This window comes from Rhinoderma darwinii, chromosome 4, assembly GCF_050947455.1.
Source record: "Rhinoderma darwinii isolate aRhiDar2 chromosome 4, aRhiDar2.hap1, whole genome shotgun sequence".
Taxonomy (NCBI): Eukaryota; Metazoa; Chordata; class Amphibia; order Anura; family Rhinodermatidae; genus Rhinoderma; species Rhinoderma darwinii.
In genome coordinates this window covers 55279026-55305280 of record NC_134690.1, presented here as the reverse complement: position 1 = coordinate 55305280, position 26255 = coordinate 55279026, and the positions used below count along the sequence as shown (strand labels likewise).

General features: G+C 42.0%; 1 protein-coding gene across 1 annotated transcript in view; it reads right to left on the bottom strand.

The window, feature by feature from the left end:
- ADAM17 (ADAM metallopeptidase domain 17) overlaps positions 1-26255 on the bottom strand; it is an 83899-nt gene that overhangs the window by 23865 nt on the left and 33779 nt on the right. Inside the window, exons 8-11 of the mRNA XM_075861117.1 lie at positions 21263-21349; positions 18553-18666; positions 17617-17761; positions 7676-7764 (exon numbers count right to left, since the gene is read on the bottom strand). Of these exons, the coding sequence (XP_075717232.1) occupies positions 7676-7764; positions 17617-17761; positions 18553-18666; positions 21263-21349 (435 nt within the window). The remainder of the gene's footprint in view (positions 1-7675; positions 7765-17616; positions 17762-18552; positions 18667-21262; positions 21350-26255) is intronic.

The following is a 26255-nucleotide window of genomic DNA, read 5'->3' as shown; positions in this document are numbered from 1 at the left end:
CCAGTCCAGGCTCTTGTATGGGCACCTGCCCCATCTTTTGGGCCTAGAATCCACGGATTTACGGCCACTCCTGGCATAACCGTGGACAATACAAATTTTGTCCAAATGGATTACTTCCATTTATTTATAACGGACGACATCCTAAATCAGATTGTCCACGAAACAAATTTATATGCCACGCAATATATAAGGCAGAAACCTTCATCCACCCATGCCAGAGATTGGACGCCCACCAATTTGCAGGAATTAAAAAATTTTTTGGGGCTCACCCTAAATATGGGTATTGTCAAAAAGCCCTCCATTAGGTCTTACTGGTCAACAAGACCCGCCCAAGCCACCCCAGTATATTCTGCGGTAATGCCCAGGTCTCGTTATGAGACAATAATGAGGTTCCTCCACTTCAATGACAACGCACAGGCCCCCCCAAGTACCGATGCAAACCGGGATCGGTTGTTCAAAATAAGACCGCTAATAAATTCCCTGAATAATTTATTTCTGCAACTCTACACCCCTGAGCAGAATGTAAGTGTGGACGAATCCCTCCTCAACTTCCATGGCAGACTTAGCTTTCGCCAATATCTACCTTCAAAAAGGGCAAGATATGGCGTTAAGCTCTACAAATTGTGTGAAAGCGGGTCAGGATATACCACCGCCTTCAGGATTTATGAAGGGCGGGACCGCACAATAAATGTTCCTGGATGCCCCCCTGATCTTTCCACCAGCAGTAAGATCGTGTGGGAGATAATGCAGCCTCTGCTTCACAAGGGGTACCACCTGTACTGTGATAATTTTTATTCCAGTGTGCCCCTGTTTAGGCATTTGCATGCTGCAAGGACTGGGGCATGTGGTACCATGCGCAAAAACAGAATTGGTTTTCCACAGCAATTAGTGGGGAAGCGCATGGTAAAGGGGGACTCCTGTGCTTATGCATCTGAGGAATTGCTGGCGGTCAAGTTCAGGGATCGCAAAGATGTGTATGTGCTAAGCACGATTCATACCGCAGGAACAGTGGCAGTGAGGGAAAGAGGGGCAACATCGGACAAGCACAAACCAGTGAGCGTGTCCGAATATAACAAGTACATGGGGGGGGGTGGATTTAAGCGACCAGGTTTTACAGCCCTATTTAGTAAAACGCAAAACTAAAACCTGGTACAAAAAGGTGGCCATTTATTTGTTACAGGTGGCCATCCACAACTCATTTGTGCTCTATAAAAAAAACAGAGGCAGAGACACATACCTGGATTTCCAGGAGAAAATTATTGAAGGCCTCATTTTTGATGTTCAGGACACCCGAGAATGCCCCCAGTCTGAGGATGTCACGCGACTGACTGAAAGACACTTCATCAGTCGGATTCCCCCAACACCAACCAGAAGCAACCCCCAGAAAAAGTGCCGCGTCTGCAGAAAAGACGGGCACCGCAAAGATTCCCGATATTTCTGTCCCTCATGTCCCTCGCAACCAGGCCTGTGCATTGAGCCATGTTTTAAAAAATACCACACTGTTCTGAATTATTAGATTTTAGTTAATTTGTTGAAAATATATTTGCCCTACATTACGTTTTTATTTTTCCCCTGATTTTACTCCAAGGGTGAGGGAGGGAATGGGTGGGGGGTGGATGTCTTGTTTGATGTTTTCTAAAGTTCATCTGCTGGAGAGCTCCATTTGCATTAACCTGAAATTTCTTATTTTAGAAAACCCCAAAAAATAAATTCCCATTATACCGCTAGATGAATATTTTGGGATCTCTGCTTCAAGAGCAGATATTTTGGAAGTGTTATAGAAACTCTGTTGAGTTTTGTAAAACCAGCTTTGAAAAAAAGCGATTTGTGAAATAATCTTCTTCTATCGTCCGCCCTCCTACATCTCTATGTGATAATAAGGCCACATATTTGGTATCCCCATGCACGGGAGAAGTGGCAGAATGTGAACGGAGATTAATTTTGACCGTGGTCTATGCCGTGTGTGAAAAATGCTGGTATAAACTGACGCATTTGCTAAAAAATTGCTAATTTTATTTTGATCCATCTTATTCAAGAAACTTTCAGAAGAAAACGGGACTGTCTAAAAATATGATAAACCCCTTGAAGGAAACCTTGTGGGGTCTACTTGTGTGAATGAAGTCATTTATGGGGTGTTTCTAATGTTTCAGCAGCATTAGGCCCCCCAGAAAACAGTATGCGGCTATAAAATCAAATGCAGAATTCCTGGACCGAAAAGGCCAAAAAGCCTCCTTTTATGCCAAGCCCTGGCACATGCCCGTGAATAAAGCACACATATTTGGTATCCCCATGCACGGGAGAAGTGGAAGAATGTGAAATGCGATGAATTTTGTCCGTGGTCCATTTTGTGTGTGAAAAAGCTAGCATAAACTGGCGCAATTGTTAAAAAAAAAAGGTAATTTTATTTTGATCCATCTTATTCAAGAAACTTTCAGAAGAAAACTGGACTGTCTAAAAATATGATAAACCCCTTGAAGGAAACCTTGTGGGGTCTACTTGTGTGAATTAAGTCATTTATGGGGTGATTCTAATGTTTCAGCAGCATTAGGCCCCCCAGAAAACAGTACGCTGCTATAAAATCAAATGCAGAATTCCTGGACCGAAAAGCCTCCTTTTATGCCAAGCCCTGGCACATGCCCGCACAGCGAATAAGGCACACATATTTGGTATCCCCATGCACGGGAGAAGTGGAAGAACGTGAAAGGAGATGAATTTTGGCCGTGGTCTATACCGTGTGTGAAAAATACTAGCCTAAACTGACGCATTTGCTAAAAAAGTGCTGATTTTATTTTGTTCCATCTTATTCAAGAAACTTTCAGAAGAAAACTGGACTTGCTAAAAATATGATAAACCCCTTGAAGGAAACCTTGTGGGGTCTACTTGTGCGAATGAAGTCATTTATGGGGTGATTCTAATGTTTCAGCAGCATTAGGCCCCCCAGAAAACAGTATACGGCTCTAAAATCAAATGCAAAATTCCTAGACCGAAAAGGCCAAAAAGCCTCCTTTTATGCCAAGCCCTGGCACATGCCCGCACAGTGAATAAGGCACACATATTTGGTATCCCCATGCACGGGAGAAGTGGAAGAACGTGAAAGGAGATGAATTTTGGCCGTGGTCTATACCGTGTGTGAAAAATACTAGCCTAAACTGACGCATTTGCTAAAAAAGTGCTGATTTTATTTTGTTCCATCTTATTCAAGAAACTTTCAGAAGAAAACTGGACTTGCTAAAAATATGATAAACCCCTTGAAGGAAACCTTGTGGGGTCTACTTGTGCGAATGAAGTCATTTATGGGGTGATTCTAATGTTTCAGCAGCATTAGGCCCCCCAGAAAACAGTATGCGGCTCTAAAATCAAATGCAAAATTCCTGGACCGAAAAGGCCAAAAAGCCTCCTTTTATGCCAAGCCCTGGCACATGCCCGCACAGTGAATAAGGCACACATATTTGGTATCCCCATGCACGGGAGAAGTGGAAGAACGTGAAAGGAGATGAATTTTGTCCGTGGTCTATACCGTGTGTGAAAAATACTAGCCTAAACTGACGCATTTGCTAAAAAAGTGCTGATTTTATTTTGTTCCATCTTATTCAAGAAACTTTCAGAAGATAACTGGACTTGCTAAAAATATGATAAACCCCTTGAAGGAAACCTTGTGGGGTCTACTTGTGTGAATGAAGTCATTTATGGGGTGTTTCTAATGTTTCAGCAGCATTAGGCCCCCCAGAAAACAGTATGCGGCTCTAAAATCAAATGCAGAATTCCTGGACCGAAAAGGCCAAAAAGCCTCCTTTTATGCCAAGCCCTGGCACATGCCCGCACAGTAAATAAGGCTCACATATTTGGTATCCCCATGCACGGGAGAAGTGGAAGAATGTGAAAGAAGATTAATTTTGGCCGTGGTTCATACCGTGTGTGAAAAATGCTATCATAAACCGACGCAATTGTTAAATTCTTGCATTTTTTTCCAATTTTGCCCACTTTAGTGAAAAAAAAAAAAATGATATATACTGACAAATGCCACTAAAACAAAGCCCTATCTGTCCTTTAAAAAGAGTGTAAAATTCAAAGATGAACTTTATTCACCTGCTGAGTTATAGCCATCTAAAGAAGCACATAGCAAAATTGTGAAATTTGCTCTGGTCATTTAGCTGTAAAACAGCCTAGTCCTTAACCGGTTAAGTGACCTAATCGATCTATTGTGTTGCGTGATAAAGTGTTTCGCTGCATTCGAAATATTAAGAATCATGGGGTTTCTAATGTAGCGAAGATGTTCCAGTTTTCTAGTTTTACGTTTTCTGGTCGTGCAACCAACATACATGAGGCAGCGCTCCACACATTCAATAATGTAAGCCACATGCTCAGTGTTGCCGTTTATATAGGTCTTAATCATAAAGGTATTATTTTTGCTAGAATCCTGGAAACGTTTTACGGGGCGAGCAAATGTGCATACCTTCCATGGATTTGAGCCAAACCTAAATAAAACCCTATGTTTCCAGAAGGGGATCTACACTTGTCACCATCCATGTTTTCATCTGACAACGCTAAAATCACAGGGTTACACCATGGGGGTTTCTTTAGGTGTGACTAGTGGATTTTACTCGTCTGAAATAAAGTTGGATTACTTCCTTTTACCAAAACAGCGCTGGATCAAATTCTTCCGTTTCTGCTAGGATTAATCTTATTAAAGTGGTCATACTCCCAAAATGTCTGTATATACTAGAACATGCTGCAACCCCAGTATACAAGTCCCTCTTTAATCGAATACATGCTTTATTCCCAGCATTCATTTGAGGACATAACCGCTCTAAACTTAGCTTGTCCACTTTGCAACACATGTAGCAGGTCAATTACGCTATTTAAGGGTGTGGGTTGCCAGTGTTTCCCTTCCAAACAGGGCACACCATTTAGCATTTTATCTGCATCTATCTCATTTATGGCCGGTGCTGGAAAGTCGCTCGGGTACCGTTGCAAACTTGTTACCCATTCACAAGATAGCGGCACAGGTATGGTCAGCTGCGAAGTCCATCTACGGGTACTCCGACATCCACACAGACATGCCTCCGTGGGATAACTTAATACTTTCCCATATATCGGATGACTTCGCTCCTAACTTGGCTCCGATACGGAGTGGGTACTATAGAGGATATGTATACTGGAAATGTAATGAAATCCTTTAAGCAGATGCAAACTGAATATGGTTGAGAGGCCATCTTTAGAGATTTACAATTACGCCATGCACTTAGGAGACAATTCCCGTCATCTGAGATTACATTTTCACAATTCCCATTGATTGGTATTTTCAAATCCCAGGGACCAATGGGCTCGATTTCAGCCATTTATACGTCTTTTATTCAGTCTAAGCTGGCTAGTGTACAATTGCCTGTGAAGGACAGGTGGGTTGCCCAAATACCGGACCTATCGGAACACAAGTAGGGGGAGATACTATCCTATCCACTTACAGTGTCCCCTGCAGCCAACAATAAAATGATACAACTGTCAATAATACATCAAAGTTATCTCACCCCGGTAAGATTGTATAGAATGGGTAGATACACAAACACAGAATGCCACAGATGCCCATCCTGGAGATCGGATTTCTGGCATATCATTTGGGCATTCCCTATTATATACACTTCTTTTGGAAAGAGGGGATTGAGGTTGTTACTAGCGTGACCTGTATATCCGTACCCCTAACCCCACAGGTTTGCTTATTTGGATATTACCTGAAGATCAGTGGCCTCACTATACACAGATTTTACTCAGGGAGGTATTTTTCATGGCCCTCAAAACAATGGGAAACCTGGTATAATTCCCCACTTACCTAATACACCCCACACCGATTTTCTAATATGAGAGATGCATTGTTACAGACTTGATATGTATCGTACAGTATGATGGGAGATATTGCCTTCTTTCTTGTATTACATCTGCTTGTTATGTACTTCTGCCTGTACAGGAATCTGCGTATTCCTTTTTTCGTAACCAAGATGTCTCGCCTAGTCTCAATTTTTATTTTTCTGTTCTTTTGTATATTCTGGTGAGGTTCACCTGATTTGGTACCACTTATTTACCTTGTAATTGCATTTCATTCTTTCATGATTTCATTTGTACTACAAATTCTTAATAAAACTAATTTAAAAAAAAAAAAAAGAATGGTTACATGTTGTTTTTGGGTCCAACATTCTGTGCGGATTAATTTCTTAAAAGATCATTAGGGGAAGTTTTTCTGATAATGAGCTGCAATTCCTCTGCATAGACAGAGTTAAATAATGCGATTCTGACTGCCTGCAGCCACCACTAGAGGGAGCTTACTGCAGACTGTTTGATTATAGATTTCAATATACTAGTCCTTCTCAATGAATTAAAATATCAAAAAGTTTATTTATTACAGTAATTAAATTTAAAAAGTGAAACTCATATTATATAGATTCATTACACACAGAGCGATCTATTTCCAGCATTTTGTTCTTTTAATGTTGAAGATTATGGTAACAGTTAATGAGAACCCAAAATTTAGAAAATTAGAATATTATAAAAAGCCCAATTTCAAAAATGATTTTTAATACTGAAATGTTGTCCTACTGAAAAGTATGTACAGTATCTGCCCTCACTACTTGGTCGGGGCTCTGACTCTGCATGAATTACTGCATCAATGTGGCGTGGCATGGAGGCGATCAGCCTGTGGCACTGCTGAGGTGTTATCAATGCGGCGTGGCATGGAGGCGATCAGCCGGTGGCACTGCTGAGGTGTTAGCAATGCGGCGTGGCATGGAGGCGATCAGCCTGTGGCACTGCTGAGGTGTTAGCAATGCGGCGTGGCATGGAGGTGATCAGCCTGTGGCGCTGCTGAGCTGTTATGGAAGCCCAGGTTGTATGATCGCGGCCTTCAGCTCGTCTGCATTGTTGGGTCTGGTGTCTCATCTTCCCCTTGACAATACCCTATAGATTCTCTATGTGGTTTAGGTCATGTGAGTTTGCTGGGCAATCAGGCGCAGTGATACTGTGGTTATTATACCAGGTATTGGTACATTTGGCAGTGTGGGCAGGTGCCAAGTCCTGCTGGAAAATGAAATCAGCATCTCCATATAGCTCGTCAGCAGAGGGAAGCATGAAGTGCTCAAAAGTTTCCTGGTAGATGCTGCGCTGACTCTGGACTTGATATAACACAGAAAAAAATGCTGGGAATAGATCGCTCTGTGTGTAATGAATCTATATAATACAGGAGTTTCACTTTTTGAATTGAATTACTGAAATAAACTTTGATATTCTAATTCATTGGGAAGGACTAGTTCCTTTCCGCTGAGGGGTTCCGTCTGAAGTTTCTGTCGGGTTAACCCCTCAATGGAAAGGCAAACACCATTGATATCAATGGTGACGGAAACCTTGCTAAAAGTTTTCGTTTTTCACCGTAGTGACAGGGTTCCGTCGTTTTTGACGGAATTAATAGCGCAGTCAAACGGAAACCTTTAGCAAGGTTGATATCAATGGTGATGCAAACGGAAGCTTAGGTTTCCGCTTGCCTTTCTGTTGAGGGGTTAACCCGACGGAACCCCTCAACAGAAGGGCAACTGTGATGTGAACTGCAGCAGAAATATTAGCGAGGACAATCATACATATTACACTACACCTTTAAGATATTTCAATTTGTGCATAGAAGTGGTTCTCGTTCTACCTTTGTGAGGATGGTTTTTCCGTAGTTTTTTGTACTTGTCAGACCAGTGTTCAAGTAAACAGGTTTCTGTGATGACTCACTTCTGTAAGCTGTCCGGATATAAAAAGAGGTGAAGTCATGTCAGACGTGACATTTCAGTGCGAGTATAATGTAGAAACAAAAGTCAGACACATCAACTTGGTCTGTGAGGACTAGACAACAATTCTCCTGTGACAGGAATACAAAAACGAGAAAGACAGCATCTCCTGGAAGGAACAAATGGCGTAAATAACACATCAAACACTTAAAGAGGAGCTGTCACTTCTCCTGACATGTCTATTTAAGTAAAATACTTGTATTCCCCATGAAATAACAATTCTGGAGCATCTTTTCTTGAATTGTGCCATTCCTCTATTATTCCTCCTAGAAATGTATGGATAAACTGACATCTGGGTGTTACTAGTCCCCTTGTCAAAGGGGCATGTCCCTAAACAATTTCACTGTCAGCACTGATTGGACATTGTCAGTCTGTGTAGGGACAGCATCAAAACAGCATTCAGAAAGTGTTTTAACCCTTTAGGCGTTTCACAGGAATTAAAGCAAAGTAGAGGTGAAATTTACAAATGTCATTTTTTTTTTTGAAAATTCATTTGTAATACATTTTTTCTGTACCACAGAAGGTTGTACCTAAGAAATGCAACTCAATATTTATTGCCCAGATTCTGCAGTTTTTAGAAATATCCCACATGTGGTCCTAGTGTGGTAATGGACTGAAACACAGGCCTCAGAAGCAAAGGAGCACCTAGTGGATTTTGGGGCCTCCTTTTTTTAGAATCTATTTTAGGCACCATGTTAGGTTTGAAGAGGTCTTGTGGTACCAAAACAGTAAAGACCCCCCAAAAGTGACCCCATTTTAGAAACTATGCCCCTCAAGGAATTTATCTATGGGTATAGTTAGCATTTTGAACCCACAGTTTTTTTGATAAATTTATTTGAATTAGTTTGTGAAGATGAAAATCTACTTTTTTTGTGAAAAAATTTAGAAATTTAAAATTTCTACAAGGAATAAAGTAGAAATAAACACCCCAACATATGTAAAGCAATTTCTTCCGATTATGGCAATACCCCATATGTGGTAATAAACTGCTGTTTGGACCCACAGCAGGACTCAGGAGGGAAGGAGCGCCATTTGGATTTTGGATTTCTGATTTTTCTGGAATAGTTTTCCGTGCCGTGTCGCGTTTGCAATGCACTGGAGGGATGAAAACTGTGGAAACCCCCCAAAAGTGACCCCATTTTGGAAACTACACCCCTCAAGGAATTTTTCTAGGGGTAAAGTTAGCATTTTGACCCCCACAGTTGTTTTGCTGAATTCATTGGAATTAGTCTGTAAAGGTAAAAATCTACTTTGTTTCTGTAAAAACTTAGCCATTTTTAATTTTTACAAGGAATAAAGGAGAAAAAGCACCCCAACATTTGTAAAACAATTTCTCCCGATTACATAAATACCCCACATTTGGGAAACTACACCACTTAAGGAATCTATCTAGGGGTATAGTGGGCATTTAGACCCCACACGTCTTTTGCAGCATTTATTAGAATTAGGCCGTGAAAATTAATATCAACATTATTTCCACTAAAATGTTGAATTTTTTTAATTTCACAACTGAGAAAAAGCACCCCAACATCTGTAAAGCAATTTCTCCCGAGTACAGCTATACCCCATATGTGGTCATAAATGTTTTTTCAATAGAAAGTAATTAACCCTTTCCGAACTCATCCTCTTTTTCTTTTTTCCTCCCCGCTTTCCGAGAGCCACAACGTCTTTATTTTTCCGTCAATAGAGCGGTGTGAGAGCTTATTTTTTGCGGGACGAGCTGTAGTTTTTTTTGGTACATAAGACTTTTTGAGCACTTATTACATTTTTTGGTAGAGCCGAGGTGGCCAAAAAACAGATTTTGCCGTTTAAAATTCTTTATTTTTCACGGCGTTCACCGTGCGAGTTCAATAATGGTATATTGTAATAGCTTGGACTTTTACGGACGCAGCAATACCAATTTTGTGTATTTTTTTTTTTACATTACGTTAGAGAAAAAAAAATTGAAAAGGGTTTATTTTTGGACTTTAAATATTTAATTTTTTCCACTAATAATAACTATTTACTTTTGTTTTTACATATTTTATTAGTCCCCCTGGGAGACTTGAACCAGCGATCGTTAGATCACTGGTAGAATACACTGCAATACTAATGTATTGCAGTATATTGTGATTTTTACAGGCTCCTGTAACAGCGCGATCGCTGTTTCTGTCCGTTAGTCCCGGGTATCCGCTGTAATATACAATGTCCAGTGTCGCAGTTATAAATGGCGCCTGATCTTATCCGCTTTTGGAACACTACACATTTTGCATCGCCATAATCTGGGAGCCGGAACTTTTTTATTTTTTCACCACTGGAGCTGTGTGATGGCTTATTTGTTGCGGGACAATCTGTAGTTTTCATTGGTACCATTTTGGGGTAAATGCGATTTTGTTGATCACTTTTTATTCCATTTTTCGGCAAGCCAGGTGACCAAAAACCATCAATTCTGACAATGATTTTTATTTATTTTTTACGGCGTTCACCCTGGGCTACAAATGACCATTATATTTTATTCTGCGGGTCGGTACGATTACGGCGATACCATATGTATATAGGTTTTTTTATGTTTTGCAGCGTTTGCGCAATAAAATAACTTATTTAGAAAATAAATTATTTTTTGTGTCACCATATTCTGAGAGATGTAACTTTTTTATTTTTCAGTCAAAAAAGCTGTGTAAGGCTATGTTCACACGGGCTCTTTTGCCGAGTTTTTTGACGCGGAAACCACGTCGCAAAACTCGGCAGAAACGGCCCGAGAACGCCTCCCATTGATTTCAATGGGAGGCGTCGGCGTCTTTTTCCCGCGAGCAGTAAAACTGCCTCGCGGGAAAAAGAAGCGACATGCCCTATCTTCGGGCGCTTCCGCCTCCGACCTCCCATTGACTTCAATGGGAGGCAGGAGAAAGCGTATATCTCGCTGTTTTATGCCCGCGCCGCTCAATGGCCGCGGGCGAAAAACGGCGCGATAATTGCCGCGAAAATCGGCGTGCAGGGAGAGGAATATCTGCCTCAAAGTTCCAAACGGAATTTTGAGGCAGATATTCCTCCCCCAAAATACTCCGTGTGAACATAGCCTAAGGCGGAATTCACGCGACAGGGATTCCCGGCCGGGTGCCGGCCGTTCATAAATAGGCCGGCACCCGGCTGCATTAGGAATAATAGACCCCTAATGGGGCTATTCACACGACCGATTTTTTGACGGCCGGGAAAACCGCCCGTCAAAAAATAGGACATGCTCTATTTTCAGCCGGGTGCCCGGCCGCCCGGCTCCCATAGAAGTCTATGGGGCCGGGTAATACACGGCCATCACCGGAATGTGTCCCGAGTGATGGCCGGGTCTACCGTCGCTCGCGCACTCTCTCTCCTCCTCCTCACAGTGCAGAGTGCATGTGAGGAGGAGGATCTTTTATTGCTCGCTGTAGGAGTCGGAATCCCCAATCCCCGGCTGGGGATTGGGGATTCCGCTACAGGAGAAGTGAGTGACTACACTGTCCATATATGGACACAGCGAAGTCACTCACTTCTGCAGCGGAATCCCCGACTCTATGGCCGGGGATGCCACTACAGGAGAAGTGAGTGACTACACTGTCCATATATGGACACAGCGAAGTGACTCACTTCTGCAGCGGAATCCCCGACTCTATGGCCGGGGATTCCGCTACAGGAGAAGTGAGTGACTACACTGTCCATATATGGACACAGTGACGTCACTCACTTCGGAAGCGGAATTCCCGACCTGTGGCAGGGAATTCCTCTTCAGGAGAAGTCAGTGACTACACTGTCCATATATGGACATTGAAGTCAGTGACTTCTCCTGGAAGGGGGGGGGATGGGTGCAACCTACAGGGGACTGTGTGGCATCACCTACAGGGGGCAGGGTGGCATCACCTACAGGGGGCAGGGTGGCATTACCTACAGGGGGCAGGGTGGGTGGCATCGCCTACAGGGGGCAGGGTGGGTGGCATCGCCTACAGGGGGCTGGGTGGGTGGCATCGCCTACAGGGGGCTGGGTGGGTGGCATCGCCTACAGGGGGCTGGGTGGGTGGCATCGCCTACAGGGGGCAGGGTGGCATCGCCTACAGGGGGCTGTGTGGCATCGCCTACAGGGGGCTGTGTGGCATCGCCTACAGGGGGCTGTGTGGCATCGCCTACAGGGGGCTGTGTGGCATCGCCTACAGGGGGCTGTGTGGCATCGCCTACAGGGGGCTGTGTGGCATCGCCTACAGGGGGCTGTGTGGCATCGCCTGCAGGGGGCTGTGTGGCATTACCTGCAGGGGGCTGTGTGGCATCGCCTGCAGGGGGCTGTGTGGCATCGCCTGCAGGGGGCTGTGTGGCATCGCCTGCAGGGGGCTGTGTGGCATCGCCTGCAGGGGGCTGTGTGGCATCGCCTGCAGGGGGCTGTGTGGCATCGCCTGCAGGGGGCTGTGTGGCATCGCCTGCAGGGGGCTGTGTGGCATCGCCTGCAGGGGGCTGTGTGGCATCACCTACAGGGGGCTGGGTGGAATTACCTACCAGGGGGGCTGTGGCATTATCTACAAAGGGCTAAATTCATCCGATTTTAAAACGGACAGGGAAAAAAACGGATGCAAATCGGGTCCAAATCGGCCGGTAAAAACGGCAACTCGGCCCGGAACGGAATCGGAACGGATGCAAAACGGATGCAAAGCGGCTGGGAAAATCGGCCAAAAACTGCCGATTTTCCCGGCCGACACTCGGACCCTGTCGTGTGAATGAGGCCTAAGGGCTTGATTTCTGTGGGACGGGTTGTAGTTTGTATCGGTACTATTTTGGCGTTCATGCGACTTTTTGATCACTTATTATTGTATAATTTGGGAGGGTTGGTAACCAAAAAATTGTGATTCTGGCATTGTTTTTCGTTTATTTTTTTTACAGTGTTCACCGTGCGGGAAAAATAATATTATAGTTTTATAGTTAGGGTCGTTACGAACGCGGTGATACCAAATATGTGTACTTTTTTTTTTTACGTGTTCATTTTTTTCCTATAATAAGAGACTTACTATAGGAAAAAAAGCAGTTCTTATTTATGTCACTTATAACTTTTATGTTTACACTTTTTTTAAAACATTTTTATTTATTTTTTTTACTTTTTTTACTTGTCCCACTAGGGGACACTTAGACTTGCAGCTCTGATCGCTGCTGGAATACATTATACTACCTACGTAGTGTAATGTATTCTAACTGTCATTGTGACGTGACAGTCACACTGACAGGAAGCCTACGACGACCACCCTCCAGCTGGTCCTCATAGGCTTCTGTACATGGCAGCCCAGAAGCCATTGTCTGGCGTCCGGTTGCCATGGGTACCATCGCCAGCCCCCGTGATTTCACGTGGGGGGCTGCCGATCGGCGCTAAACAACTTCATTGTGGCGATCAAAATCGAACGCCGCAATTAAGGGGTTAACTGCCGAAATCAGCGGCGATGGGCCACTGATCGGCAACGGGGAATGCAGGGCAGACACCCTGCACAGTTAACCGCCGCTGCGGTGTAGCGCCGCACGGCGGTTAACTGTCAAAGCACTGACGTAACGGCACGTCGAGGTGCACAAAGTTACTGCACACATCGACGTGCAGTTAAGTCAAGGTGCGGGAAGGGGTTAAAACTTTTGGAGAAAAAAAAAAAGATCAATTTCTGAACGATGTTCGTTTATGCGTGTTTTTATAAGTCGCATAGTTAGTAAATAAGCCCCCAGGACGACCTATAGTCTCCGGCATAAAATCTATATTATAACCATTAGCAATCTATGTCGACTCCTTGCAAAAAATTGTATGGAAATTGCCTGATTGTTTAACCCCTTAATGACCAGCCATTTTTTACGTTTTTCCATCGTCGCATTCCAAGAGCTATAACCTTTTTATTTTTGCGTCGACATAGCTGTATAAGGTCTTGTTTTTTGCGGGACAAGTTGTACTTTTTAATAGCACCATTTTGGGTGACATATTTATTGATTAACTTTTATTAACTTTTTTTGGGGGGGGGGGGGGAGAATAAAAAAAAACTGAAATTTTGCCACGCTTTTTCGAGTCTTAAATCAACGGCGTTTACCGTGTGATATAAATAACAATAACTTTATTCAGCGGGTTGTTACGATTGCAACGATACCAAATTTGTATAGTTTTTGGATGTTTTACTACTTACACAGTAAAAACGCTTTTTTTTTTTTTAATTATTTGTTTTTGTGTCTCCATATTTGAAGAGCCGTAACGTTTTTATTTTTTCGCCGATGCGGTTGTATGAGGGCTTTTTTTTTTGCGCGAAGACTTGTGGTTTTTATTGGTACCATTTTTGAGTAGATGCGACTTTTTGATCACTTTTTATCACATTTTTTTTAAGTCAGGATTCACAGAAAACAGCAATTTTTCCATAGTTTTTTATAAAAAAAATTTACGGCGTTCACCGTGCAGGTTAAATAATGTAATACATTTATAGTCGGGGTCGGTACCAACGCGGCGATACCAAATATGTGTAACTTTTTTACTTTATTTTGTTTTTATAATAGTAAAGCATTTTGTAAGGGGAAAAGCTGGGTTTTTCATTTTTTTCAAATTTTTTTTTTAAAGTAACTTTATTAAACTTTTTTTTTACTTTTTTACTAGTCCCATTAGGGGACTTTAATATGCGATTCTCCAATCGCTATTGTAATACACTGCAATACTTTTGTATTGAAGTGTATTACTGCCTGTCCGTTTAAAACAGACAGGCATCTGCTAGGTCATGCCTCCGGCATGATCTAGCAGGCATTCGCTCCAGGCAGACCTGGGGGCCTTTATTAGGCCCCCAGCTGCCATTAGACAGAGACACTCGGCGATCGTATCGCCGGGTGTCGGTGGGATGAGAGGGAGCTCCCTCCCTCTCTCCAAAACCACTCAGATGCGGTGCTCGCTATTGCGCACCGCATCTGAAGGGTTAAATGGGTGAGATCGATACATATATCGATCTCACCCGGCAGAGCAGGGACGTTCCCAGCCCTCAGCTGCCTCTAGCAGCTGAGAGCAGGGAGATTTGACGCTCCCTGCTCTGTTTACTTTATCCTGATGCAGTGCCGTAAAAAGGCATATGAATCAGAATAAAGCCTGTTAGTGGCCGCCGTTAAAAGGCGTATTGGCGGTCACTAACGTGTTAAAAGATACTACTAATTTTTTTGAATCGAATTGAAAAACTGATTGACTAAAGAAACACTTTAGACACAGTCATAAGACATCGTTTAGAATTCACATTCTATATACGGACTATTTAACTAATTGATTTATAGCTATATCTCTATAAAGAAAATATGTTTTTTCCTGCTTTAAAAAAGAAATATAAAACGTAATTTTTCATCAATGAAATGTAACAAAGTATTATGAAAACATTTTCTGTCAATAGACATGGAAAAATATTTAATACAGTTTTCTACTTTGACACTTTTGTCTGATTTAGTGCTTATTTTCTATATGTGGGAAAAGAGGCCATTTCCAATTTTCTTAAATCAGAGTGTCAGGTATCATCTAAACAGCAATGTTTCATTATCGTTTAGCAGGTCACTATATTTTTAAAGGAAGAATTTTTTCTTGGAAAAAAAAGGCACAGCTATGGGGACAAAGTTTGCCCCTTGCTATGCTAATCTTTATGTAGGAGCCATTGAAGAACTGTAGAAAAGAGATAGTTGTAAGTCAATATAGCATTTTATAAACGGACGACATTTTACTTACATAAAAGGCCTCAAAAGAAGAAGACGATATATTGAGGTTTCAAATGTTATCTCTGAGTCTACAATTTTCTTCACATGGCGATAAAAAAAGAAATGGTTAACTCCAGTCATCTCCAGGTCTGCTATAGACTTAAAGAGGCTCTGTCACCACATTATAAGTGCCCTATCTCCTACATAATGTGATTGGTGCTGTAATGTAGATAACAACAGTGGTTTTGATTTAGAAAAACTATAAATTTTGATTAAGTTATGACCTATTTTAGATTTATGCTAATGACTTTCTTAATAGAAAACTGGGCGTGTTTTTACTTTTTGCCCAAGTTGGCGTTGTAAAGAGAAGTGTATGACGCTGACCAATCAGTGACCAATCAGCGTCATACACTTCTCCCCATACATGTACTCAGCACAGCCTGATCTTGCGAGATCACGATGTGCTGTTACTTACTCACACATTAACGTTACTGAAGTGCCTTGAGAGTGAATAGACATTGCCTCCAGCCAGGACGCGATGCGTGATACACATCTCTTTACAACACCCACTTGGTCAAAAAGTAAAACCACGGCCAGTTGTCTATTAAGAAAGTCATTAGCATAAATATAAAATAGGTCATAAGTCCGTCAAAATTGATCTTTACCGAAATAAAAACCACTGCTGTTATCTACATTACAGTGCCGATCACATTATGTAGGAGATAGGGCGCTTATAATGTGGTGACAGAGCCTCTTTAAACGAAGATGCACCCTCACCCTAAGGCCACTTTCGGACAAGCGTTTTTCACATCCGTATTCCATCTGTTTTTTGCAGACCGTAATATGGAGCTTATGTTAATCAATAGGGCTATTCACATGGGCGTATAAAATATGCACGCATTTTAAAAACGCAGCATGCACTACTTTCATCTGTATTGTGGACAGAAAACACCTGTTGAAGTCTATGGAGAGTGATACTATTATTTTTTTTTCCTTTCTAGCAATTGTTTTTGTATTGCCATATTGTAAGAGCCAAGTTTTTTATTTTTCCGCTGACGTAGCTATATGAAGGCTTATTTTTTGCGGGTACACACAGCTGTTTGATCGCTTTCGATTGCATTTTTTGGAAGGCAGTATGAACAGAAAAAAGCAATTCTGGCATGGTTTTAAATTTTTTGACGTTCACCTTCCGGGTTAAATAACATCATAGCTTTATAGTTGAGGTCGTAATGGATGCCGCGACACCAATTACGTGTCGCTACTTTATTTAATTTTTTTTCATAATAAAGCATTTTGTAAGGGGGAAAAGTGGGTTTTTAATTTTATTTGGGATTTCTTTACTAACTTTATTAGACTATTTTTTTCTTCTTTGTTTTTAGTCCCAATATGTGACTTCACTATGTGATCAAGCGTTTGATCGCTTTTTTTTAATACACTGCAATACTTCTGTATTACAGTAAACTATGCCACGAACAGGCGTATGGGCGGTCACTAAGGGGTTTAAGGGTCCGTATTTCGGACGTTTTCAAATACTGCCGTGAGTGTGGGGCCTAAGGCTTTGTGTGGGTCTGACCCCCATCAATGTTTAATGGTAAACCGTCTGATTTATTAAGATACATCCAATTCCGGTAGTTGCCTAGCGATGAGCAAGTGTTTTATTACCTCATACACATAATTAGATAGCATGTATCCTGGAGCGACCAGGAAATGGCCAAATTTAACAACGAAGATCTGACCAATAAAACCATACAAGGAAACCTGCTAATATAGCACGAGAAGGCAGATTTACTAAGACTGGCGTTTCATATGCCAGTCTTGGCATGAAGCCCGCAGGAGTAAGATGCAATAAGTTTATTAGGAGGCACACGCCACAAAGAGAAATCTATGTCAGTTACAAGCTGGCGAAGATTTTTCGCAATAAATCGAAGCCAATTTCTGCCATAAAGGATTGTAAATTTGTCAGGCTACGGGTGGCTTCACCCACTAAGCCCTGCTCGCTTTTTTGAAAAGTGCCATGAGCGGCGTAAAATTGTGTGCAAATTGCGAATTTTGTACACCAGGCAGCTGGCATAGACGTATTGACAAATTTCCTAAAATTTTTACAAATATACAAAAGTTATAAGACAGAAAAATGAACACGCACGTTTAGGACAGATTCCTCCATGGGTGTTTTGTTTGTGGGATCCAACGTAAGCAAGTCCTAAAGTCCCCATGTCAAAGTCCTGATAGGTGAAGAGATGAGCCAGGCAGACACTGGAGGCCTTTTCTGATATGTCATGGCTGAATTGCTGCAAACAAGAAATTGCCATTACGGACTCTACTAGGATATTTAAAGGGAATGTGTAATAAAAAAAATTACCTATTGTTTAAAATCAAGTTTTTATGCTAAACATATTTTCTAACAATTTTTGGTGATTTTTTGTCATTATCTATAATAAAAAAATAATCCTAAAATCTTGCAGCTTTCACACTGGCCACTGAGCCTCACCATAGGCTGACACTTCCTGTTCTATAGAGATCTCTTTTCAGCAGTCATCTCTCTATAATCACAGGCAGGGTTATAATGACAGGCAACACACACACACACATATATATATATATATATATATATATATATATATATATATATATATGTAACACAGGGTCCACCATTGACAATAGGTGATGGACAACAGCTGCTACAAATGTAACGACGCGTGCAAGTACGAAAGGAGAACCACGTAAACAATGAAGTCTGCGGCGCTCGTACAAACAGCTGATTGGCGGAGGTGCCGACAGTTGGACCCCCCACTGAACTAATATTGATCACCTGGATAACCCCCCATAATCCTAATTTTTTTATTATTGTGAGTTGATATTTTAGGGCTTCAGGACCAATTAGAAGTGCCTCATAGATTTATGGTCTACAATGGTTGTCACTAACCCAATGAATAATGTATTATGAGGAAGCACTGTATAGTAAAGGATACTCAGGCATCCTCCAATGAAGTCATTATAATGGAGCAGGTCTCCACCATGAACCACTCCATGCGGAGTGCAGTATTGGGCTGTTGTACATAGGACCCACTTGCCCTCTCACCTCTAGCAGCTGCTTCACATCCCAAGCATCTTTGTTCTCGTCTGGATAATTCTTTGCCATGTTATAATGCAGTTTTGAATGGTTTACATTCTCTGGTTCCTTGTGAACAATGATCTGCATTAAAAAAAAAGGATAATAAAATATAACATAAACCCAGAAGTTGCGCTTCCGTATTTCACATGACTATTTACGTTAATGTTGAATCGTGTATAACTTCAGTGTAGAAATCATATGTAAGCCATTGTATGTTCTGCAGGGCTCGCTCTGGCAGGTTCTCATCGTGCTCAGTACATACTCCAGATTGCTCAGCTTTCATGATCACCCCCCTTCCCCCACACCGTATTAATGTCTGCTCATCTCGCCTCTTCCTAGGAATAGTCATTCAGTCACCTCGTGATCCCAGCCTTCTGCTCATCAACTCATTCCTTTGTGCCAACTACTTCACCCATTTCTGCTACACCATCTGTGCCCAAACTCTGTTACTGTAAGCCCTGAACAAACACCGCATGGCGTAGCAGACAGTAATCATCATAAACGATCATGTCTGATAATCGCTCCACCATTATCTCAACTAGCAATAATGACGGCTCTCAATCATCCTTCATACTACGCTTTCAGTGAAAGAAAGAACTTGTACATCTGGGAAAATATGTAGGCAGAGACGGACGCAACGTGAAGCTTCTGGGCCCAATGAAAAATCTGTAACAGCCCCCCCCCCCCCCCCCCACCTACCATGTGCCATTTCTAATATTACTGTCTTATTGGCAGAGGATCTGTTGTGCGCCCTCTGCAGGCAGAAGACGGACATACAAGTTGAGCAGAATCTGAACTTCCAGCGATCATTCAGATCATAGTGATATTGTACTGTTATCTATGCGCTGATGGCACACACATGGAAACATGGCACTGGGTTTTTACCCTAAAGAAGGTCTCATGATCCTATGATTTTATTCAGTATTTTCATTTAAAAGCTGTTTAAATGCTGCTAGGACCTATTTAGAAAGCCGGTGAGTCCTGCTTCACCCGCCAACTATCAGACATTTCCTGTGATGGTTTTACCCAACATCAGTATTAAATATTCTCCAAACAAAAAAAAAAAAAAAAAAAGATAAATCATGAAGAATGAAATGTTCCCTACACCAAGCATGAGAATCATTAGTCACCCATTAATTATTAAATCTCATTCCCAGCAACAAAGATTCAATCTCCTCCAATATGACATGAGAACACGATCATGAGCGGCGGCCAGACGGCAAGTTACAGCTGGTGTTTGATGGAGAGTGACATCAGGTTTCTGGATGCTGGACAAGCCAAAACAAGTGTGTAAGGAAAGATCCCACCAGACATGCACCTGCCGCCCAGCATCAACGCATGTTTATTAATAAGGGTAGGGACACAGCGTAAACATTGCAGATATTCCGTAACGGATTTCATTGTGGATAATCCGCAGAGTAGTACGGTATCAGTGGATGAGATTTGAACAAGTCTCATCCAAACACAGCAGAAAAAAATCCACGAGAAATGGTTCATAAATTAACCTGCGGTGCGTTTTTTTTAAATCTGCATCATGTCAATTTATACTGCGGAATCGCTGCTCTTCTTCTGTTGTGGGTTATCCCCATTGAATTCAATGGGGAAGTAAAACCCGCAACAAATGTTGCGACTTTTCCAGCGGATAAGCTACGATTCCGCGGCAAAAAAAAATAAAAAAAAATCACAATTCAGATTTGTAAAAAGGTTCATACTTACCACCGTCGTTGTCATGGCGACGCAATACTTTGTTTTAAATACATCCGCCCTGTGTGCGCTTACCTTTAAGGACCAAGCCAAATTTTGGCCTTATAGGGTTATATCATCACTTTATGATTAGTGGGGATACGACCTTTGGGAACCCCACCGATCCTTTGCATTAGCACTGCAGCGCCTTCATTCTGTGAATGCAGGGAACTGTAATCGCCCCAATTACTTGAAAGGGGCTTAGCACAGTTCACTGCACAGCCAGCGGCCGGGGCACTGCGGTGCAGGAAAAACCTGTGAAAGGGATGCGACCCTAAATCAGACCTCAAATCATAAAGTGATGGTATGTCCGGTTTTGTGGTAAAAATAAAAGTTAAAGTTTAATTTATACGAAATATTTAGAATAATGGATAGAAAAACGGAATTCCCCTTTTCTTTTTTATGTCACTTACCAGCAATGACAATATAACTTTATTGTACAAGTAATTGCGAGTACAGGGATACCTAATAGGTTTAGATTTTTTGCTGTTAAATAATTTTCAATCAGTAAATAATAATCTTTATCAAAAAACATGGTGTCTATTGCATTCTTTTCTCTTGCAGCGTAATGTGATTTTATGGTCAACTTTATAATTTTTTTAATTTTTTAGGACTTTTACCTAAGGTATGCCCTAACAGGGACTTATACTGGACAGCAATTCTGGATATCTATGTCTGAAGGTCATATCACACCGATTAGTAAGCGGTGTTTATAAAAGAAACTTTTAGCACAGGCATCATGGACACTGCAGAGATGTGTGCCCGGAGCCCGAGTTCTTTGTGAAGCCATACGGAACCATATGACGGTAGAAGCAAAGTTTTTAGGGGAGAATACCTTCATAATATGGCATTTAGGACCGCGTTGAATTTTGTTCTCATGCTATATGGCGCCATCACTGGGATAGAGTGCTTACCATCGATAGACAAAACATACCTGTTCTATCTGGACTCCATATCCCTTCCACTGAGAATCCCATGATGTGTTCCTGTATATGTCATCCACTCGGTCAATGAGCTCGATCTACAACCATCAGGATGTAACATCAATGAGTTAACTTATCTTGGTAAACACAGAAACATCAATACCGACTTATAAAAGCATAAAATGGTCAGAAAAATTATTTTATCACAGAGAAAAATGTCTTTACTGCAGTCCAACAAAACGTAGCAAATCTGACTAAATTAACAAGCAAATCATTAAAAGGGGTTGTCCGACTTCGGAAAATGAACGTTATTTTTTGAATAATTAAAAGTTATACAATTTTCCAATATAAACGCCCAATGGAAACGCCCTCCAGTAGTTCTTCGGTTGCGGTCGAACATGAACAGTTTGTCCTCCAATTCTTTGTATGGGGTCACCGTCTTTCCCCTGTTCAGGGAATGGCGAGCAGGCGCAGAGAGAAGCTCAGTGATCTCTGCTTTTGCTCGTCTGCCTCCAATAAGTATCGCGGTCTCCTCCACAGTGTCATATACCCCCATGTAGCATTTCTGCAAATCAGTGTCTCTCCCCCTATGAAGTCCATTGCCTCAACCAGATGTCGGGATTTTACTAGAAGTATACAAATAGCAGAGTACTGTAAAACGTTTAGCGGAATGAGGTGTCAGATGCTCGTACGGACGGCTCCCCTCGCTCCTGTGCTTCGAAACGTGAGAGTGTCTTATCTATGGCTGCAGAGCACGGTGCGAGCATCAAACAGTTCCTTCTGCTACAAGTATTACAGTTCTCTACCAGAAGTATACAAATAGCAATGTCCCAACATCTGGTTCAGACAATGGACTTCAAAAAGGGGGAGAGATGTTGATATGTGGAGGTGCAGAGCACATAGACTACAACCAGAAGCGGCAGCCCTGGTATAAATATACCGTAGAAAGACTATACTTTGGCTTTGTACACCATTTGCATGAGATATATATATATATATATCACACTTTAATTAGACAGATATAAACAACTATCAGGGAGGTGATCCAGCGTGCTGCTGGGAACTGTAGTTTCCCAGCGGCCACACGGTATTAGAAGGAGGACCGCCCATTCTGCTCTATGAAGAAGGCTGCACACATGTAGTAAAGGGGAGCTAAACACATACAATGGGATGATACAATACTTTTATTTTGGCATGGGGCAGTATATTTATACATGTTATGAAGATAGTGGACTTTGTGTAAAATTGACTGTGGGAATACCCCCTTTAATTTTCAGAAACCGGACAACCCCTTTAAGGATGGTTTCAACTGTACATCAACATCCAAAGGGTAAATTATACTTGAAGTCATGTATAAAATTCTTAAAAGGAACAGTGTCACCAAAAACATTTTTTTCATATGTTAAAGATGTTAGTGCTTTATTAAAAACGTTTGGATTAATTTGTGTGTTACTTTTTTTTATTTTTGAACTTTTTCTTCCCTATGGGGGCTGCCATTTTTTTTTCCATTTCTGTATGTGTCGATTAACGACACATACAGACATGGAATACGGCAGCCACAGTCCCATAGGGACTGCGAACGGGGCCCGTTCCATCCACTATCGTGTACGCCGCTGTGTGGGAACGGCGCATGCGCCGCTCCCACACAGTTCAATTTGAAATGCGTGCCATTTTCCTGTGGACCGGAAGTCGCGGCCGGACAGTAAGATTACTACTTCCGGTCGCGGCTTCCGGACTTGTGCACATGGAGCAGCGGCAGCAGACGGAGCGGATGGACCGGAGGGAGCGGCGGCGACTGGAGCAGGTAAGGGATTTCTATGTATGTTCGTGTTTCAGTGTGTGTTTACTACTGTATGTAAACCTACTACACTGTGTGTGAGCTCAAAAAATGGCGACACACAGTGTAGAAGGTTAGACCGTTCAAACCCCTCGTTTCTCCCGGCACTAGCCAGGATAAAGGAGGGGGGGATTCTGAGAGCTCACTAGAGCGAGGGATTTTTACCCAATTTTGCAGCATAAAGCAATGTGGTTGCTTTACCACATGCAATGCTGCAATTTTGGGAATGGCTCCATCTAGTGACCAGTGCTGGGAAATATTATAAATTGAATCCAATTTATAATATTTCCTGACTCGTGAAAAAAATTAAATAAATTAGAACAATGTTTAATCACCTACACACTAATTGTTTAACTAAAAAAAAAAAAAACATGTTTTGCTGGCAACACATTCCCTTTAAAGAGGTGACTGATTGTTACAAGACTTCAAGGCATCTCACAAATCATAGATTAGGTTTCATTTCCAGCGGAGTGTTCTGGTTATTAAAGCAGATGATCAGCTGTATACGTGAAATAATATACAAGTCTGGGTTGCTTTTTACTAGAATACAACTCAGCAAAGAGTGACCATTGTATGGTTGGGTGCCTATAAAGCAGTTGCTGGAGCCTTACGGTACCGTCCACACATTGGTTTTTTGTTGCAGAAAATCCGACCCAGATTCCACAGGCAAATACATCTGAGCGTCCGCACTTATTTCGGTGCGGATTTACCGCAGCCGGAAAAAATAAAAAAATACTCTACTACCTTTTTTTGGCGCTCCCATAGCGACACGTCCCTGCTCTCCCGGCTAGTCTCTGTGCAGTTGACATCCTGTGATGAAGTTTCATCAGATGAGACTCCTGCAGGACTCACAAGTGACCAATCGTAATCACAGGAATCAGCTGGGGGAGCAGTGACGTGACGCTACGGGAGTGACAGGAAAAGGGAGTAGTCTTTTTTTTTTTAAACTGAAAATAGTGTTTGTTTTTACGTGCGTGTTTCGCTGCGTATATGCCGCTAATCCGCAGCGACATCTGCAACAATTGCTATTTGTGGTATATTTTGACTTTTCCTTGAACCCAATGGGGAAAATCTGCAACACATACGCAACCATTCCGCAGGTTAATTCCCGCATGGAAATTTTCTGCAGTGTGTGGATGAGATTTTTAAAATCTCATCCGCTTTGCTGCTACTGTAATACGCTGTGGAAGGAAAATCTGCAGCAATTCCACTACATGTGACCATGGCCTTAACAATCCAGCAAAACATTCCACAGCTTTCCAAATAGATTGCAATGCTTAGACTAAGTTCACACCACATTTTTGCATCCTGTTGAACTGTATTGTACCTTTCAACAGGTTGCAATAATGTGAGGCGTACAAAACAAATGTTTATTAAAAACAAAATATTCAGATGGACATAACCGAGGTAGAGAATACCACAATGCGAATACAAAACTTTTCAAACCTCTGTCAACACTATTTTTTTTGTGGCCAGTGAGGACCGAAACTTTCAATACTAACATTGTGGTATTCTCTAATCTCCATTAAAGAGGCTCTGTCACCACATTATAAGTGCTCTATCTCCTAGATAAGGGGATGGGCGCTATAATGTAGGTGACAGTAATGCTTTTTATTTAAAAAAAACGATCTATTTTTACCACTTTATTAGCGATTTTAGATTTATGCTAATGAGTTGATTAATGCCCAAGTGGGCGTATTTTTACTTTAGACCAAGTGGGCGTTGTACAGAGGAGTGTATGACGCTGACCAATCAGTGACCAATCAGCGTCATGCACTCCTCTCCATTCATTTACTCAGCGCATAGGGATCCTGCTAGATCCTTATGTGCTGTCTTATACTAACACATTAACAATACTGAAGTGTTTAGACAGTGAATAGACATTCCATGGGATGTCTATTCACAATCTCTGCACTTCGTTACTGTTTTTATGGTAGTTACAGCAGAGGAAGCGTGATCTCGTTGTAACCGGTCATCTACAGAGTAATCTCGCGAGATTACGCTTCCTATGCTGTAACTACCACAGACAGAGTAACGAAGTGCAGAGATTGTGAATAGACATCCCGTGGAATGTCTATTCACTGTCTAAACACTTCAGTATCGTTAATGTGTTAGTATAAGACAGCACATAAGGATCTAGCAGGATCCCTATGCGCTGAGGAAATGAATGGAGAGGAGTGCATGATGCTGATTGGTCACTGATTGGTCAGCGTCATACACTCCTCTGTACAACGCCCACTTGGTCTAAAGTAAAAATACGCCCACTTGGGCATTAAGCAACTCATTAGCATAAATCTAAAATCGCTAAAATATAGATCGTTTTTTTAAATAAAAAGCATTACTGTCACCTACATTATAGCGCCCATCTCCTTATATAGGAGACCGGGCACTTATAATGTGGTGACAAAGCCTCTTTACGTTCATCTGGAGAGTTTGTATTCTATAAAAAATAGTTAGGCTTAGTTCTCTGCCTTATTCCTTCGCCATGCTTTTCACTGCAGCCCTGCTTAAACTACACTCCTCAACATTGAAATTGCAACACCATGAAGGGCAAGCCGAAAGGTTATGCACATCGAGGAAGTAGCAGGTGTCGCGAAGATCAAATTTTCAAGCACCGAGCTCCTATCTGTGGCATGTGGGTGGGACATAAAAGCCAGATTGAAAACAAAGTTTTTTAGCGACATGAAACCTCAAAAATCAGATCAAGTGGTGCGAGATGAATGTGCAATGCCTCCGGTTAGTCGACGTGCCAGTTATTGCCACTTGTCGCAAGTGGAGAGTGACAGAATGCTTGAACTGAGAGACCTTGGTTTATCACTCTGGCAGATCACTGTGCGCCTAGGCCGAGATGTCAGCACTGTTCAACGTTGTGTGCCCCGGAGGTTGGGAGAACAACAGCCAACGGGAATGACAGCAAGAGGTACGCAGAGGCAAACCTCTGCACTGACAGATTGTCTGATTGGAAGAATGGCACGTGATCCATTCTGTACTGCAAGTGAAATTGGACGTCACATGCCAAGCCTAGGGCGGCAACCAGTGCTGACAATGGTGGCTATAAGCTAGACATCCAGCCTCAGGTGTTCCATTGACCATATGACACCGCTCTCAAAGGCCATCATGGTGCATAGCAACAGGGCAATGGAGGCCGGAGTGGAGGTCTATCCTCT